Raw genomic sequence first — 18,280 nt, 5'->3', positions numbered from 1 at the left:
CCTCCCATCTGCAACCCTGCTCACAGGTTCCTGTGTAGACCCTGGATGCAGCACCTCCCATCTGCAAACCTGCTCACAGGTTCCTGTGGAGCCCCTGGATGCAGCACCTCCCATCTGCAAACCTGCTCACAGGTTCCTGTGTAGACCCTGGATGCAGCACCTCCCATCTGCAAACCTGCTCACAGGTTACTGTGGAGCCCCTGGATGCAGCACCTCCCATCTGCAAACCTGCTCACAGGTTACTGTGGAGCCCCTGGATGCAGCACCTCCCATCTGCAAACCTGCTCACAGGTTACTGTGGAGCCCCTGGATGCATGCAGCACCTCCCATCTGCAAACCTGCTCACAGGTTACTGTGGAGCCCCTGGATGCATGCAGCACCTCCCATCTGCAAACCTGCTCACAGGTTCCTGTGGAGCCCCTGGATGCAGCACCTCCCATCTGCAAACCTGCTCACAGGTTACTGTGGAGCCCCTGGATGCAGCACCTCCCATCTGCAAACCTGCTCACAGGTTACTGTGGAGCCCCTGGATGCAGCACCTCCCATCTGCAAAGCTGCTCACAGGTTACTGTGGAGCCCCTGGATGCATGCAGCACCTCCCATCTGCAAACCTGCTCACAGGTTACTGTGGAGCCCCTGGATGCAGCACCTCCCATCTGCAAAGCTGCTCACAGGTTACTGTGGAGCCCCTGGATGCATGCAGCACCTCCCATCTGCAAACCTGCTCACAGGTTACTGTGGAGCCCCTGGATGCAGCACCTCCCATCTGCAAAGCTGCTCACAGGTTACTGTGGAGCCCCTGGATGCATGCAGCACCTCCCATCTGCAAACCTGCTCCTGGACACTGTGCAACCCATTTCCCAACCTCTCGCAGCATGCCATGCCTCACCCATAGGCCTCAAGTTCCCTTCCGTCAGAATACTAACTTCTCACTTTCTCCTCAAACTGCCACACTGATGCTAAATTAAAAGACTACATTTACATGACTGTCCTGCAAAATCTTTCACGTGGCCCATCCACCTGCAGGAAAACCTAACACTCCCTGAAAAACACAATGTCTTTATCATGCCCATGGAAGTGGACCTCATTAGCTAGCTTATGCTCCGTTTTCCTAGGGGGAACTGGGCACCTGTGAAGGCTGAGTGCTCCTTCCACAGTGGGCACCTTCTCAAGTCATGTAGTAGGAGGGAAAGCATGAGTGCCATGTCAGCCAACGGGGATTCAGGTCTTGACTCCTCCACTCTCTGGCTAAGTAGGCCCTGGAGAGTCTCCTATGCTCTGAGCCTCTCATTTATAATCCTGCCCTAAGGTCATGTAAAGTAAGAGAAGAACAAGGTGCTCGGTGCTTCTTACACACCTCCACCTCCCACCCAGCCAGGACGTGCAGGTGTCTCTTTTCAGTCCTGCAGGCAAGCCCAGGCTCTCCCCTGTGCCTCCAGACCACTTGACACGCAAAGGCTTTCTTAGTGTATTACTGCCTATTTTCAGGACAGCAGCACGGAAGCCAGAGTGCAGCCTACCTTCTCTTCCGTTCCTTTGCCTGTTCCGGTGTTTCAATTTCTATCTCCACTGCCTTCACAGGCAAGGCAGACCATGAGGTGGCAGAATCTTCTCCCACGTCCAGCACAGGCTCAGTAAGTTCTATCAACAGCAATTTTTAAAGTTAATAATCATAATTGAGGCTGGAGAGATGGCTCAGTGATGTAGAGCACTGACTATAAAGGACCTGTGTTCAATTCCCACATGGTAGCTCACAGCCATCTGTAACTCCAGTTCCAGGGGTTTCAACACCCTTTCTAGCCCCATGGGTAGCAGGTACATGGTGCACAGACATATATATAGGCAAAACACACATATAAACTAAAGTTAATAATAATAATAGCTAGTATGTGGAACAAGATCAGGGTTCTGCTGGGAAATACAAAATCAGGAATAGACAAGGAAGTCCCTGAGATTCCTGACTGTTTATCTGGCAAATTAGAACAGACTAAAGAGCAAGAGGCCAGGACTTTTCAAAGCAGGCATTGCTCTACAAAGTCAGAGGAAAAAGGAAAAAGAAAGTGCCTAGTATGGTGCCATGCATCTGTAATCTCAGCATTCAGGAGGCTGAGATCAGACTTCCTACATCCCAGGTCAGCCTCAGCTGTACAGTAAGTTCAATAATAGAGGCCTCATCTAAAAAACAAAAACACAAGATCTGGAGGCTGGAAAGATAGTATACACACATCCTAATGACCTGACTTTGGTACTGGATCCCACAAGATGGCAGAAAAGAACTCTTCAGAACTGTCTCGGGTCTACACGGACATCGCACACTTACACACATTCACACACGTTCACACATACTTTAAAAACAAAACCAAAAAAACAAGGATAGGAGCGCTAGTTCTGTGGCAGAGTACCTTCCTAAAACAAACAAACATGCCTAAGGCCAGGGTTTAATCCCCAGCACAAGTAATCAATAAAAGTGGACATGGTGGGGCTTTAGTTAAAAAAAAACTTACAGATGTGTAACAACTACTGAAACTGGCTTCAAAAAAAGGAAAAAGAAAACAACAGAGCTATAAAACCATTTTTATAACAACTGAAGGTGGTTTTCCATGTTTTGGGGTGTGATGAGGTTGCTTTGCCAGGTAACACAGCACTACCTTCTTAGGAAAGGTATGTTCAAGTATTCAAAAGCTAAGCTTTGGGATTTCAAATAGCTAGAAAGTCACATTTGCTATAAGGAAGCAGGTATCCAGACTCCTCTCATTTCTTAGTAAAACGCTAGAGGGAAGCATGCCCCACAGAAGGAAATCAGGGATTAACACTAGTGACCACTCTCATGGTGTGCACTTGCAGCTCAGGCTACTGAGCAGCAGACTTCCTCCCCAAATCCTGCAGTCTGACTGGGCACAGCTCACAGTCACACGCAGTTTACAGAACGCTGCCAGTGAAGAACTCTGCCTCAGACAAGTAAAGAAGTTGCTCGCACAGCTATGTGGTGGCGCTGGGCTGCAGTGAGCACTACACAACTCTTCCATCAGCACTGCCTCTGTTTACAGCTTCCCCAGCAAAAGCCACTGGAGGAAGAAAACTTACAAGCTTCTCCGGTAACCCATGGGATTTTGTCTACAAGAAGTCCCTATTGCAAGTCTGTTTTAAAGATGGTCTTTGTTTCAAAGAAAAACAACAAGACTGCAATATGAGACTTAGCTTCAAACAGCAAATAAATAAAGAGGCTCAAAGTTAGGAAAACAGGACAGACCACCTCACCTTCCACCTCCTCCCAGTCATCTTCGCTGTCTTCATCTTCATCAGTGCCTTTGTCCACCACCTCTCTCTTCGCATGTTTCTTGGCCTTCTTGCAGTCAGCTGCAGGGTCCCTGTGTGTGGATCAAAGATGCGAAGGCTTACATGTACATCCTCGTGTCACACTCAGGCTAAGCAGAACCTACAGGATTCCCTCTCCTGTTGACTGCTGCAACCATATCCATGAAGATGATGGACAGCTGGCTCTCAAAGTCTCAAGAGATGAGGTGGGAAGAGCTAGAGTGTAAGGTTACCCTGGCTACTAAGCAAGACCTTTGTTTCTTAAAACAAATCCAGAACCTAGTAACTCACAATCCAGGTGTAAAAAACAAAAATGCTCTGCCTTGAAATGGTGAGGGCACGATTAAAGAAGCCACACAGTCACAGGAGTCTCAGAGCTGAGGTAACGGCACAGTTGCACATGGCTGGAGGCCAGAAAGAAGAGAGGCTCGAACCAGCTGAGCTGCAGCTGCCTATGAACCAGCTCAGGGAATGAAGCCCAAGGACAACAAAGCTGGCACAACTCAAACAGGTCAATTAAAGTGTGACCACACGTGGACTTGTAACCAAGACCAGGCTGGGCAGCTGCTAGTAGGGGAACCATGCAGATAAGCAGCTGGACAGACAACAACATGCAGGGAAACAGTTGCCAGGACGTTGACATACTTCTACAGATTTGTATATAAATCCCATCTACAGGTCTGGGTTACTTTTGGATTGTGTAAATATTTCGATACTTGGAATCAAGTGAAAACAGCCAAAGTTTTAGCACAGACATTTTAATTGATCTCAGTCTTGAGCTCCAATAGCATTTTTGGTTTTGTTTGCTACTTCCATGGCAACAAAATCTCCCCCATGTCAGATAGTAGAAATGCTGCTGAACCACAGGTTGGAGCAGTCCACCCTCAGGTGAGAAGAAAGCGGACCTGTAGCATCCCTTGGCAGCCCGTGGATATCCCCAGAGACAGAAGTCAAGGGGGATAGGGAGCGGGCAGGAAGCTTATGTGGCAGAGCACAGTGAGGAATTGGCCTGCTTCGCCTGGCCCACTACTGCCCTCTGCTGGACTGCTCATCATCATCATCAACAGCAGGTTGGATTTACTCAGAAGCAAAGAACTCTTCCGTTTTCCTCTATTCACCTCCAGCCTGCTTTGGCTGGATAGTGAACTAGGCTCATGTTCACTGTCCCTCATACTGAAATAAGAATACTCACCTACTATAAAGGCATTCAGTATTTAGCAAACTACAGGCCCAGCCCTAGGTGCCACAGGCCCTGTGAACATGAATGAAGCTCATAGTTCTGGCTGAGACCCAAGAGGTGTGATCACCCTAGAGGGTAGCAAACCCGGTACACTGCACTGTCACCCAGCAAACATATCACAGTCTGCAGCAGCAATAGCAAATGGGGGCAAAAAAGGCCAAGAATTTATAAAAACTAGAGCTGATGGCTTCAGACACAGATCAGAGGGGAAGAGAGTACTCCAGCGGATGGAAAATAAGAGCATGATGGGGGGCGGGGGCAGGTGGAGGTAGAGCAGCTCGGTGATCAGCATTTGCTCACAACCCAGCGGGCCATGGGTTAGATACCCCAAACCATGGGAAAACAAAAAACATAAAAGTAAGAAGTGCAACAGGGGACAAGAATGTGCCCAGTGAACGTCCAAAGTGCACGTGGGCAAGAGTTGCCAGTGCCAGCGTGATATGCCCAGTGAACACTCAAAGTCCACCTGGTGGGGGGGGGGGGGGAGTTGACACTGCCAAATACCAGGGTGGCAGGAGCCTCCTGCCTCTCTGCTGAGTATCTGTGAAGTTGAAAGAGCACTGGACCAAGAATCAGGATCCTGCATTCTGTTCCTGATGATGCATCTAGCTAGCTGTGTAAACATGAATAAATCACTATCTCTGAGCTGACACTGAACTCATCAGAAAACTTGAGGCCTCCAGCTCCTGCTATCTTGACGCTCTAGAAAAGCTTAAAGGCTTTCCTTCTTCCCACATCCCCTTAGAGAGCAGAGAGTGACTTCCACCATCCTCGCTCTTGTGGTGAGAACAAACATCACCAGTACCATGTTTGCTCATCTTACCTGAAATCATCTCCATCACTGAGGGCCTCCTCCTTCAGCGCCTTGACATTCTTGGATTTAGCAGTGGCTTTGGCCACTTTCTTTTTTGCTGGACCATCTGTAGGGTCCCCTGGATCACTGCAGCCTCTCTTCCTCTTTTCTTGGGAAACTTTCGAGAGAGCACACTTCTTTGAGGGTTTCTGTTTCTCATCTTCAAAGTCATCTAGGTTAACAACAGAGGGAGACAGGTGAAGGGCGGCAGGGAAGGTGGAGGCGGAGTAGCATGCCCATAATCTCCCCACAACCACATCACAGTCACCCATCACCCATTCAACATCCTGTGCTAGGCAGCAGCCAGTGCTCAGCCTGTCACCTGCAGCCTTCTCTATGGTCACAATAAAAACCCACAGGGTAAGGTAGGGAAGTGCTGCCACCACGCTACACTCTCCGTTCTTATTGTATTGTATTGCATTTCTCCTAACACTGAAACCACCCTATGACTAAAACTCTAAAATCGAACCTTAGAGGAAATGTAAGGGAAATACTACAATCTCCTCATCGACACCTCACTTGTCAACCACCTGCCAAGGCCTATTGGAACCTACTACTCTCAGGTAAGATATTTCCAGTTCACAAACCTTGGTACCTTACTTTTACTATTGTGTTTCTGCTGTATCCTAGACCAAACTCTGCTCAAAGCAGACTGCCAATCTAACCTAGACAGCACTTGTAAGACAACCATCTCTGCAGACTCAAGAATGAGGACTATGGATGTTTCTAAACTACTCGGCATCAGCACCAGTGTTCAGGTACCAAAAGATTTTCAATTTTTTGAAATATTTGCACCAATATTACAAGTCCAATGATCAACAAATCTAAAGGAAAAACCAAGCCTTCCCACATCTCAACTTCATTTGACATTGGGAAGTAAGATAGATTAGCTTTGGTTAAGACTACAAAATGGGCTGGGAAAGTGGTGATGCCTGCCTTTAGTCCCTGTACTCAGGAGGCAGAGGCAGGAGGATCTCTGCATCTGAGGCCAGCCTGGTCTACTGATCAGACTGAGTTCCAGGACAGCCAGAGCTACACGGAGGACCGCTGTCTTGAAAAGGGGGGGGAGGGGGTGAAGGGGGAGGATTCCAATGGGAGTGCAGAATTAAGCTAAATTATCAAGTTAACCCACTCCTGTCATTCATGGTTTGTCTTGCTGATTTTCTGGGCAAGTATCTATATTCTCAGAAAATGTATTTCTGCATATGGAGGAGGCAAAGACTCTTCTGTTAGATCTAAGTAAGACAGTAATTTAATTAAAGTAAAAATCATATTAGACGAACATTTGTTTTATGCTAGCTAAATCACTAATCTTGTATTATTAATTTTTTTTTTCATTTCAAAGATGGGGTCTAGAACTTGTAATTCTCCTGCCTCAGCAATTTCCATTTTTAACCACTCTGATACAATAACAAACAAAAGGCTGAAAAAATAGTTCCTGGGCACTAGCAAACTTATCATTTGAAAGACAGAGATGGGGTGCTGGAGAGATGGCTCAGAGGTTAAAAACACTGACTGCTCTTCCAAAGGTCCTGAGCTCAATTCCTAGCAACCACATGGTGGCTATAATGTGATCTGATGCTGTCTAAATCTTTGGTGGGGGGAGGGGGGATGGGGGGGGAAGGCAAAGATGAAATTTACCTGTGAGCCAAGCACTAGGAGAATGAGGAAAGAGGGTTGCCAAAAGTTATAGGCTAGCCTGGGCTCCAAACAAGAGCCTGTCTCAAAAATAAACCAAATAATCCTGGATAGCTTGCCATGAAATGATTAAGTCATCCAATGGAATATAATTTTTGTTGTTGTTGTTGTTAAGACAGAGTCTTGCTATGTAGGTCTAACTGACCTAGAACTCACTCTGTAGACCAGGCTGGCCTGGAATTCGCAGAGATCCACCTGCACCTGCCTCCCAAGTGCTAGGAATAAAGGTGCACCACCATGCCTGGTTTAATTAAATCAGTTTTAGGACAAAGGAAAATGGCGTAATATGATGTTCAACATGAAGTGTTGCTCAGCTAAGTATGAAGAGGCACAGACGGCAAGAAATGGACCGTTCCTCAGCAGTGCTCACATCTAGACGGCACAAACAGGTGGCTTTTGCAGGACACAGGGGAGTAAGGACGCCTCTCATAGCATCTCTAGATTATTTTCCAAAATTGAGAGCTACCTAACCTACCCAACCAGTCTCCCTGCGCGCAATGTCATTTCAACAGTTCAAGAATTACCTCCACGGCTTGCTCATTCAGCTACTGAGACATACAGATGTATATGCACTGTCCCATAACTTCCCAAGAACTTAGGATGAACTCAAATTCCTTAGCATGATATCCAGGCTGAGGTCCCTGTCCTTCAGTCACCTCAATTCCCGCCCCTTACTGCTTCATACTATGTCTAGCCAGGAGTCTTTAAGCAAGCTGTTTCTTTGCCTAATTTGCTTTTCTTTCTCTCTCTCTCTTCCCCTCCCCTCTCTGTTTTTTGTTGTTGTTGCTGTTATTTTTGGTTTTTTGTTTTTTAAGACAGTTTCTCTGTGTAGCAAGCTCTGACTGTCCTGGTCTTGCTCCATAGACCAGGCTGGCCTCAAACTCACAGAGCTCTGCCTGCCTCTGCCTCCCGAGTGCTGGGATTATAGGCGCTTGTCATCATTCCCAGCTTTCTCTCCTTTTAAATCTTATCATGTTGCCTTGATTTGCCTCCCCCAAAGAATCTCAGCATCCTAATAGCAGGACCCTTGCCCATTTCATTTACTAGTATACTCCCAATACTTAAGAGCAGTGGCTGGAAATCACTGAGTAAAATAATAGAGAAACTAATGAACTCCCCATTGAAGACATTAATACAGAGAAAGAAAGTATTACTATTTCCAAGTAGACAATGAATTTATAATCTGTACATAATCAGATTCCAGTGTAGTAGGAGCCACAGGGCGGGTGAGGGAAAAGGTCACTAAACTCTTCAAGCTTTCTACCTAGTTATTTTAGAAGGTCTAGCTGTCTCTTCTCTAGCAGCATGCATTTTGCATATCTAAAAATATTTTTGCAGGGCAGAAGAGATGGCTCAGCAGTAAAAGCACTTGCTGCCCCTCCAGGAGAACCGGGGTTCAGTTTCCAACACCCACACTGCAGCTCACAACCTTCCGCAACTCCAGTTCTGGGTATCCAACACCCTCAACTAGCCTCTGCTGGCACAACCCACACATGGTGCATAGACATGCATGCAAGCCAACACCAATACCCATAAAAGTAAAAATAATAATAATGATAATAATAATAATGATGATGATGATGATGATGATGATGATGATGTGGGATGGTTTTTCAGGGATGAAAACAAGAGGAAGAACAAAATAGGACATGGAGGAAAATGAGACTTGTTTTTATGAAGCTTACACTTTCCTCAGGCAATCGGAAATGAAGATCGCTGTAGACTGAGAGACTGACAGGGCAGTAACTGTGATTCTGTGGTAAAGGATACCTAGGAATGACTACCTTAAGATGATCGTGGAGTGCCTTAGACCTGAAGCAGAGAAGAAATTAGCCCCAATAAGAGCCATGGAGAACATTCTAAGCCAAAGAAACACCAAAGGCCAAGCCTCTGGAAAAATAAACAGCATATCTTAAGAATAGAAAGGTGGTCACTAAGAGCCATGAGGCATGGTGGCATCTGCTCCCTGTGATCAGGATGATATCAGAAGACCTAGGGTTCTGGAGCAGAACAGAGTTCTTCCTTTTAAAATAAACAAGAGGAAGTCAAGTAAGAGTATCTATCTGGAAAGGAGGTTCCAGCAGAGTTTTATCAGCATCCAAATCCTGTGGGAGACATGCCAAGTGAGGCAGATGCTATATTTGGTGAGCATAAGACTAGGGAAGTTTTAAGTTGGGAGACCTAGGCATATGAGGTTTTGTTACTGTTCTACATAATTTGGCTGGAGATCTGATGCAGAGGGATGAGGGGAAGACAGAAAAGAGACAACTTCACTCACTCAAATAAAAGGCAACATGGGCAGGATCTCCAGCTACGAAATCAAGAGAATTAGGTACATATTTCAGTGTTTCTGACGCTGGACTGGACTTGCAGCCGAACTGGCAGGTAAGAAAAGACATGTTTTAACAGGTGGGTGAAGGGGTGATTAACAGAGCTGCACAACAGGAGATGTTTACGGCGCAAATTGGAGCTTTTGCTTTGCTCAAGACCAAGGTAAGAAGTCCATGCCAGCCGGATGATGGTAGCACATGGCTTTAATCCCAGCACTCGGGAGGCAGAGGCAGTCGGATCTCTGTGTTCCGAGGCCAGACTGGTCTATAACGCGAGTTGTTCCTGGGCAGCTGGGGCTACACGGAAACTGTGTCGATAAACAAACAAAGGGTACTCCAAACCCGGAGGTACACCGGATGGCCGCCTGAAATTTGGGGGGGGGGGGGGGGGTGGAAGACAGAGAGAGAGAGATCTCGCACTACAGGGTCTCGGAGGCACCAGGCAACTGCGAAGCTTTCTCCTGCACGGCCCTCAACACTTGCCAAAAGGCTGAACCTGGTTCTAGGCGTCACGGAGTGGGTCAAGGATGATGGTTAAGGCCCTCCGGACGCCGCGCATCCGGCCGCGGAGACCTTGTCGCAGACGCAGAACCGCTCCGCCGCCCGCCCCAGCCTCCGCCGCCAACGCCTTGCAGGACGCAGACTCGGCCTCTCACCCGCCTCGCTCTCCTTACGCCCCGCTGCTTTGTTGCCCTCGGCTTCCCCGCCGCGCCTCCGCCGCCTTCCGCCTGCAGCGCGCTTTGGAGCCATGTTGCCCAGTGGCGTCCCTCCGCACTACACAGCCGGGACGCCCCAACTCTCCACGTGCCGGCTCCGCCCCGAGGCGGGCCATGCCTGGCCGCGCCCCCGGACCAGGGTAGGACCACGCCCTCCAAAGAAGCCCCGCCCCCATTGTAAACTACAGGGGCTCAAAGGGACAAAAGTAACATAGTTCTACTTCCAGTGAATGACGGCCTACCGTTCTTTTTTTTTTTTTTTTTTTTTTTTTTGAGTGCCTGTTCTCGCGAGAGCTGGAAAGGGCGCAGCGTTTGAAACATGGCGGACGACGTAGATCAGGTAAGTTTTCCTAAGGCGTTCGTAGAGGAAGTGCTTTCGCTTCTCAGACCGGCTCCCTTTTGACACGCTCACTGAGGAATGGCTTGTTTCTTTTTCCGAAGTTAACCACGGCCTTCCGTAGCCGCGCCTGCTCCTGAAACTTACCCAGGCCCAGAGTTTTCGCATTTCCGCCTATCTGCCCATCTCCTCGCTACCCTTTATCTATACAATACAAACCCTGTCGATGCCCGCCTCTGGGAGGTAGCCGTCGGCATTCTGACCGAAAGCGTGATGTAGTAGTGGACACCAGCTTAGAAATACGTGTAAGCAGGACGCATTGGAATGTATTTTGAGGGAGGTCAGATAAATGGTGCGCTTACAGGAGAGAGAGAAACTGCTAGGGTTGTAGTACGAATTGAAAGCAAGCGACGATCTGGTACACAGGATAACAAGGGCCCGCAGGCCTCCTCGCCTTCCTCTTCCTCTTCCTCAGGTTTCTATGGAGTTCCCTGGCCACCGAAGAGACTTACGTGCACACACACACCCCGACACACGGCTTACCCTACTGTTTTTATTTTCAGAACGTGTTGATTCAAATATGTATTTCTCTCATGTGTTTCCCCCACAACTAGGATGTAAATTCCTTCATCGGGATTTATTAGGGCTGGAGGTGTGGCTCAGTGCTTAAGAGCATATGTTGCCCGTGTAGACGACCCCAGTGTGTACCAGCACCTCCCAGTTGCTTTCACTGCTTAACAGTGATTGAAACATCGCGCCGCCTCTGGTTATTCCATTACTGAGCCTGCTTCTTTCATCAGCAACAGACTACCAACACTGTAGAGGAGCCCCTGGATCTCATCAGGCTCAGTTTGGACGAGCGAATTTATGTGAAGATGAGAAACGACCGAGAGCTTCGAGGCAGATTACATGTAAGTCTATTAAATAATCTCAAAACCAGCTCTTTCGCTGTCATCCCTCCCTTACCTCCTTACACGTTTAAGAACTGCGACATAAGCATACTGTTTTGAAGTATGAAGTTTCTTTTGGGAGTTGGAAAATCTTAGCTAATATGAATATCCTTTATTCATTTTCAGAATATTTTTCCTTAACCAGAATGTTTATTGGGGAGAAGAGGGGGGGCTGCTTATGGACACCAGAACAAGGCACCTGATCCCCTAGAGCTGGGGTTACAGACAGTGGGGAGCTGCCTGATGTGGGTGCTTGGGAGCCAAACTTAGGTCCTCTGCAATAGTAGCCAGTGCTCTTAACCTTAGCATCTCTCCAACCCTATAGAGCGTTTTTGTTCCCTTCAGTTTGATCTCCTGTTTATTTGTGAATACACTTAGTTATTCTCTTTGTTTTTGACAAGGTCCTGCCATGCAGCCCAGCCCAGCTTCACATTTAACATTGTCGTGTCTCCTTAGAGCTGGGTTACAGGCACGCACTACCATTCTTGGCCTTGACCTCTATGCTTAAAGGTTATTGTGCAGGCTGTTTTAGTGTTTGACATATAAACTATGTCATGTGACATATGAAAACAATTAAATAGACTAAAAGATAGCTTGCCTAGCATGTGGCAAAGCCCCTAGCACTACCAAAAAAAAGAAAGAAAGAAAGAAAAGAAGGTTAAACAGCATAGAATCGAAAGTGAAGCCCCATTTTTTCTCTGTGGATGACCACTGTTGAGATGTGGCTCCCTAGTCTTCCAGAGCTTGTGTGCGTGTGCATCTGCTGCCTGTGTGTAAAGGGAGTCTAGCAAGAGAGGTATGGCGGTGCGTGCCCGTAATTCCGGCACTTAGATAACTGAGGCAGGAAGACCATGTTTGCGGCCTGTCTGGACTACACAATGAGGCTGTGTCTTGAAAGGCAGGGCAAGTCTTTATATACATATTTTTAGCACTTTTTTCATGTGTTTTTTTGTGTTTGTTTGTTTGTTTGTTTTGGTCAGATGATTATGCAACTGATGACTGCACAGGATTCTATCTAAGGCATCAGTCACATTTCTCTTTCTTTGTTTTGTTTTGTTTTGAAGACAGGGTTTCTCTGAGGAGCCCTGGCTGTCCTGGACTCACTTTGTACACCAACCTGGCGTGAACTCAGAGATCCGCCTGCCTCTGCCTCCCAGAGCATTAAAATCACAGACGTGCGGCACTATGCCTGGCTCTACATTTTATTTTATTTTATTTTATTTTCAGCTATAAAACTACATTAGACATACACAAACACACACAGTGAAGTGACATTGTATACTTAAGGCTTTGTCTCTTAACTAATTTGTTATTTTCCTTAGAGCTGTTTGTTTACAGCATAAACTGTGTCTTCTTAGTTCAGATTAGGAACAGCCCTGTACCACCAGGGACAGAGCCTCTGTGGGGGACTAGGCAGCTGCAGTTCAGTTTCTTAGAAACTGATAGTCCCTCCATGAGACTTGAGGATAAAGAACCTTTTGCTCTGGGAAAGAGATCGGGTCGTTGATCTACATTGGTCATTGGCCTTATGGAAGCAGCAGTGTCCATTTGACGAGAAAAGTGGCATAGAGGTAAATTACATGGGTCTTTGGCACATGAAATGATACCCAGGCCAGACCGGTCACCCATAACTTGGAGGTGTCTTCAGCTCTTAGCGCTGTACTAAGTGGCCCACCTTCCTTTTGACTGCCTGCTCTCCAGCTGAACATTTTGCTAATTTGTGTATCTGCCAAGTAATGTAACAGCCAAATAGCTGTTAGGTTATTTTTATCTTGATATGAGAAGACAAAACCACTTAGCGCTTTGTTAGAAGAACATGTAAGTGGATTCTGAGCAGGCCCCAGGGGGTTTGCCGTTTAGTGAAAGGAATGAATGTTGGAGGTGGCACTGAACACTGCGGTCACAATCCTTCTGACTGCGTCCACAGAGGCCAAAGCACATTAGCTCTGGGCAGGTTATAAATAGGCAAAGTGGAGGTGGGAGAGACGGCCAGTGGTAAAGTGTGAGGGCCGGAATTCGATCCCCAACACCTGTGGAAACACCAGGTGGCTGTGATAGCTTTACCTGTAACCCCAGCCTCTGGAGGCAGAGAGGATCCCTGAGCAAGCTCACCAGCTAGGCAGTCAAGTAGCTCTGTGTTCAAATGAGAGACATTGCCGTAATACATAATGTGGGAGCAACTGAAGAAGGCAGTCAGTGTCAGCCTCTGGCGTCCATACACATGTAAAGGCATGTACACACACAGGCCCATGTCCACAAAAGTAGGCCAACTTTTGTGTTTCACGTTTGTGAGAGTCAAATGACAATGTCCTTGCTTGAGAACCGCCGTGCCATTACACAGCAAGTGGCAGGTCTTTATGTTGCTTACTATCCCTGAAAGAAGTCTGACAGAATTTGCTGGGGTTTTGGTTTTTTGTTCGTTTGTTTTTCATAATAAACTGTTGTGAATGGTAGGACGCTGGCACTGCCTTGGGTAGCAAGTAATGTAGGTACTGAGTGAACTCACTTTTTTTTTGTTTTAGTTTTGATTTTATTTTTCAAGACAAGGTTTCTCTGTGTAGCACTGGTTACCCTCAAACCAGGCTGGTCTCAAACTCACAGAAATCCTCCTGCCTCTGCTGGGATTAAAGGTGTGTGCCGCCACTCCCAGCTGAATGAACTCACTTTTGATCATAAACAGTATTGTCACTTGTTATGTGATGTAAAAGTTTTGGGTGTAAGACTCAAGCATGTTGCTTATAATCCACTTGCACCTTTCAAGCCCTGTTCCTTGTTTCTCAAATCTTACCCTTCCATTTAGGCTTATGATCAACATTTAAATATGATCCTGGGAGATGTAGAAGAAACTGTGACGACGATAGAGATTGATGAAGAGACATATGAAGAGATATATAAAGTAAGTCCTGCAAGTCTTCTCTTTGACAATGTCAGTTCTCACCGTGTAACAGCTTAACACATTTGTGGAAAGCCCACTGTGTTTTGGCACCTACTTAAGGACTATTGGTAGAGTGTAGTAACTAAATGCAAGGGTCGTAGAGTCACACAACCTGTTTTTCACACTGCTTTTAAAGACTGCTCTATCACCAAGCCCACCCCAGCATGGGTGAAAGCTCACAAAGCTGGAACCTGGAACAAATTACATAGCCTGCAAGCAGCTCAACAAGCTGGACAATGTCCTTTCCAGTCAGCTGAGTTGCTCTGAGCCTTTGCCTCAAGAGTACTGGGATTAAAAGCTTGTGCCACCACCCCAAGCCCACAAATACAATAGGTTCTTTTTCTTTTTTTTTTTTTTTTTTTTTTTTAATTTATTTTATGTATATGGTGTCTACATATATGTCTCGGTACTACATTCATGGCTGGTATCTGAGAAGGCCAGAAGAGGGCATCAGATCCTTGGAACCCGAGTTGCAAACAATTGTGAGCCACCCTATGAGTGCTGGGACTTGAACCTGGGTTTTCTGGAAGAGCAGCCACTGCTCTTATCTGCTGAGCCATCTCTTCAGCATCCCTACAATAGTTTGCAGTTATCATGTGTCATGTGTGTTTACTACAGACACAAGACAGACTACGGTGTTGTGGAAAGTACCTGCAGTCCGTTTCATGCAGCACTGTGGAAAACAGCCTTGTGGTCTTGTTTGTTCTCATTACCTTTGAGATGGAAAAGCAAACAGCAGCCTCCCCTTGACCCGTTGAATGTTTTGCCATCTTTTGGTTGACATAACTAATGAGCACCAGCATTCCCAAAACAGCAAAGTGACCATAGACCACTGGGGTTCCCAGAGCTTTTCCCAGAGCATGCATAATTAACTCCTGAGTGACTGGATATTTACCAACTGACCAATAAGAAGGCAGAAAGCAGTTGGCCCTCTTCTTCTCGTTCTTGCTCCACCACAGTCAGAGTATTGTTTTTGTTGATTGCTAAAGTTATGTTACTTGGCTGTAGCCCACTTTCCCTGTTGTCCGTCATGTTTACTACCTTCCTTCACCAACAGCCCACACTATGGCTTACCATCTGGCTTCTCTGGGTGCTCTTTGTAGCAGAACCATCTTGCCCCTCATCCTAAAAGCACCAGTCCTCAAATAATTACAGACCTGCTGGAAACTGAGGAGACAGCATCTCTGTAGTATCACCTGATTAATCTTACCCTGGGCTTCAGACTGCATGGTCTTGGCCTGAGGACAAAGTGGTTTTAAACTGAAAAGCTTGTTCATTACAGCTTTGTGCCCCTCCCAGCCCTCCCCCCCTCACAACCCCGTACTTATGTAGTTGGGCCTAAAAGCATCTGGCATTGTTTCTTTTTGTTTGCCTGTTCTTGCCTGATCTCGGTCTCATACTTCCCTGTTGAATGTATCTGTTACACCACAGCATTTGGCTTTTTCCAGCCCTAGTCCCCAGAGTCTGTAGGTTTGGGAAGTCTTTGGGCTTCTTCCAAGTTCTGCCTAACATTTTGCCAAGGCATAGTGATAACTCCAAATGTGCCATGTTTGCTTGACTGCCCAAAGCCTAACCACTAAGCTAAAGCCTTGAGAATTGTGTTCCCATATGTGCTCACAGGAGCTGTGATGGTAGGCATACTGGAGGCTGAGTCCTGCCTACAGGTCAACACAGTAGCTTTATTTTAGGTGCTGAGTTGGGGACATTAGACTTACACCCTTCTATTCCTTGAGATCTCAGTGTTCAGAGTTCATCCATTGGTGAAACGGTGACTACCATTGACACTCAGAGGAAGTCACTCTTGAAGTCCATGGCTAAAATTCAGTCTACGCTGAGGGTGTAACTCATTAGTAAAGCATTTGCTAAGAATGTGCAAGAGTTCAATCCCCAGCACCCCTTCCTCTCAAACTGATCCAAAACCAGACATATGGCATACTCCTGCAGTCCTAGCATAGAGAGACAGCTCAGGGGCCAAGAGCACTTGCTTCTTCCCCCTTCCCCCTTTTGGCACTTATGTTTGACACAGTCTTACTCTATAACACAGCTTGTTTTGGAATTGGCCATGTAGCTCAGTTGGACTTGAACCTATGGTGATGCCTGCCTCAGCCTTCTCCATGCTGGTATTATAGTCTTGAGCCACAGTGACTTGTGTTTATTTTACATTTATTTGTCTAACTTTTATGCGTATGTGTGCAGCTGTGTGAGTTGATGTGTATCATGTACATACAGGAGCCCAAAGATGCCAGATGAGGGCACTTACACACACACACACACACACACACACACACACACACACACACAGTGAAAATAAATTTTAAAAAAATAATAACCCTAGCACTTGTGACTGAGGTGTGGGGATTAGAAGTTTCAGACTAACATGGGCTATACAGCGAGACTACATCTCAGACAAATAAGAGAAAAACCATAGACCTGTGTTCAGACTTGGTCTCAAAGAAGTCTGGGAAATATACTCTAGCAGTCCACAGGAAGAGGAGAGTGGGTCTGGTGTGTAGCGATGGTCTTGGCTGTAGTGGTGGAGGAAGCGGAGTGCTCAGACTGTCTCACCTCACCATCCTTTTCCCTTTGTTGTTGTTCTCTTCCAGTCAACGAAGCGGAACATCCCCATGCTCTTCGTGCGGGGGGACGGCGTTGTTCTAGTTGCCCCTCCGCTGAGGGTGGGCTGAGGCCGGCGGTGCCTCCTGGGGGGTGGAGGCTGTACCTCGAGATGCACAGGACACTCAGAGAGAAGCTTGCATGCGTCCTGACGGGCAGAAATGACCCACCGATCCCTCCACCCTCAAAGAGTTCATTTGCAAGTAACCTCCAACCTCTCCAGCTAAATGACATGCTCCCTTTCTCCAGCCCTCTAGAAGTGGAACCATCTTGCTTTCTTCAGGAGTTCCTTGCCCATTGTTCTTGCAGTTACTTTCAGGTTGTTTTTCTTTAAATTAAATTTGATGTTTCCTTTTTTATTTTATTTTTTAATGTGTCTTGTGGATTCTCAAGCTTTTACTCAGTGTGTGCAGCATGTGTTCTGTATTTAGGGTACCGTGTTGAGTGTGAGGAAGCAGAGTGTGGCCAGTCTGCCCCTGCCCTCATCTGAAGTAAAGCTGTTCCAGCAGTTCAGAGGCAGGGAGACCATTGCCAATAGCTTCACCTGTCTCAGGGTCCCCAAGAACTCAGGTCAGCACCCAGTGAGAACTAGGCCAGAGAGGAGGCAAGTAACCTGAACTGTTAGCTGCCAGGAGGATACAGAACGTGACTTCTGTGACTGAGGAAACTGTCTTCTACTCATGGCTCATAGGCGGCCAGTGATAAGGACCTGAGAGAGTGAGCAGAGAGTAACTGCAAGCAAAGCTACTTCTATTCTGGCTTCAACCAACCTACGCTTCTTCACACAGAAACACAAGAACCTTCCACTAAGGAGTTATCCTATTGTGAAATGTGGAAAATTGGGCTAGGGCTGTGGCTTTCAGGAGTTGCTTACTTTTCCTGTATGCGTTAGGGCTTTAGTCCCAGCACCACAAAAAGAAGAAAAGTATAGACAGCCCAAGCTGTGGAGGACATGTCTGTAAATGAATGTGCTCCGTGAATTTTGCTAATCTGCTGTCATGTGCTCTGAGCCAGCGTCACGTTGAAGAGGCTTTGTTTTCATTATTCGTTGTACCTGTCCCTACAAGTTAGAGAAGAGAAAAACAAGTGTGGCTGGGCTGATGGAAGTTTGTTCTTCAGTGAGTGGGCAAGGCAGAACCCTCCCTTCGCCCTGAGCAACCCCACACTGCCCTTGCCTGTGTTAGATAATGTCATGTTCACTGTGGGAAACATGGGCTTGGGATGGTGACTGCGTCAAGTGGTCATTGCTTGGGATCCCCTGTCCTGTGTAGATGGTTTAACCAAATGCTGACA

At 46.9% G+C, this 18,280-nt stretch overlaps 2 protein-coding genes across 3 annotated transcripts in view; one reads left to right on the top strand and one right to left on the bottom strand.

The window, feature by feature from the left end:
- XPC (XPC complex subunit, DNA damage recognition and repair factor) overlaps positions 1–10,274 on the bottom strand; it is a 36,306-nt gene extending 26,032 nt beyond the window's left edge. The window contains exons 1-4 of one of the 2 annotated variants that reach the window (XM_084765523.1): positions 10,093–10,274; positions 5,379–5,580; positions 3,259–3,368; positions 1,521–1,641 (exon numbers count right to left, since the gene is read on the bottom strand). In XM_084765523.1, coding sequence (XP_084621649.1) covers positions 1,521–1,641; positions 3,259–3,368; positions 5,379–5,580; positions 10,093–10,186 — 527 coding nt within the window. In that variant the 5' untranslated portion in view covers positions 10,187–10,274. The remainder of the gene's footprint in view (positions 1–1,520; positions 1,642–3,258; positions 3,369–5,378; positions 5,581–10,092) is intronic. The other variant, XM_084765524.1, reaches the window with a different exon arrangement.
- Positions 10,275–10,337: 63 nt separating this feature from the next.
- On the top strand, positions 10,338–17,351 carry LSM3 (LSM3 homolog, U6 small nuclear RNA and mRNA degradation associated). The gene is made up of 4 exons (XM_084765525.1): positions 10,338–10,492; positions 11,290–11,400; positions 14,240–14,335; positions 16,978–17,351. The coding sequence occupies exons 1-4, from the start codon at positions 10,472–10,474 to the stop codon at positions 17,056–17,058; spliced, it is 309 nt and encodes a 102-aa protein (XP_084621651.1). The 5' UTR covers positions 10,338–10,471; the 3' UTR covers positions 17,059–17,351.
- The last annotated feature ends 929 nt before the right edge of the window (positions 17,352–18,280 follow it).

This window comes from Acomys minous, assembly GCF_964271855.1.
Source record: "Acomys minous genome assembly, chromosome: 17".
Classification (NCBI taxonomy): domain Eukaryota; kingdom Metazoa; phylum Chordata; class Mammalia; order Rodentia; family Muridae; genus Acomys; species Acomys minous.
The sequence above is the reverse complement of the archived record's forward strand: the minus strand, read 5'-3'. Positions and strand labels throughout refer to the sequence as shown.

Excerpts from the sequence above, each read along its gene's own strand:
- LSM3 (XM_084765525.1), top strand. The coding sequence starts at position 10,472 with ATGGCGGACGACGTAGATCAG. Across the intron at positions 10,493-11,289 it reads TGGCGGACGACGTAGATCAG|CAACAGACTACCAACACTGT; the intron begins GTAAGTTTTCCT and ends TTCTTTCATCAG. Across the intron at positions 11,401-14,239 it reads AGCTTCGAGGCAGATTACAT|GCTTATGATCAACATTTAAA; the intron begins GTAAGTCTATTA and ends CCTTCCATTTAG.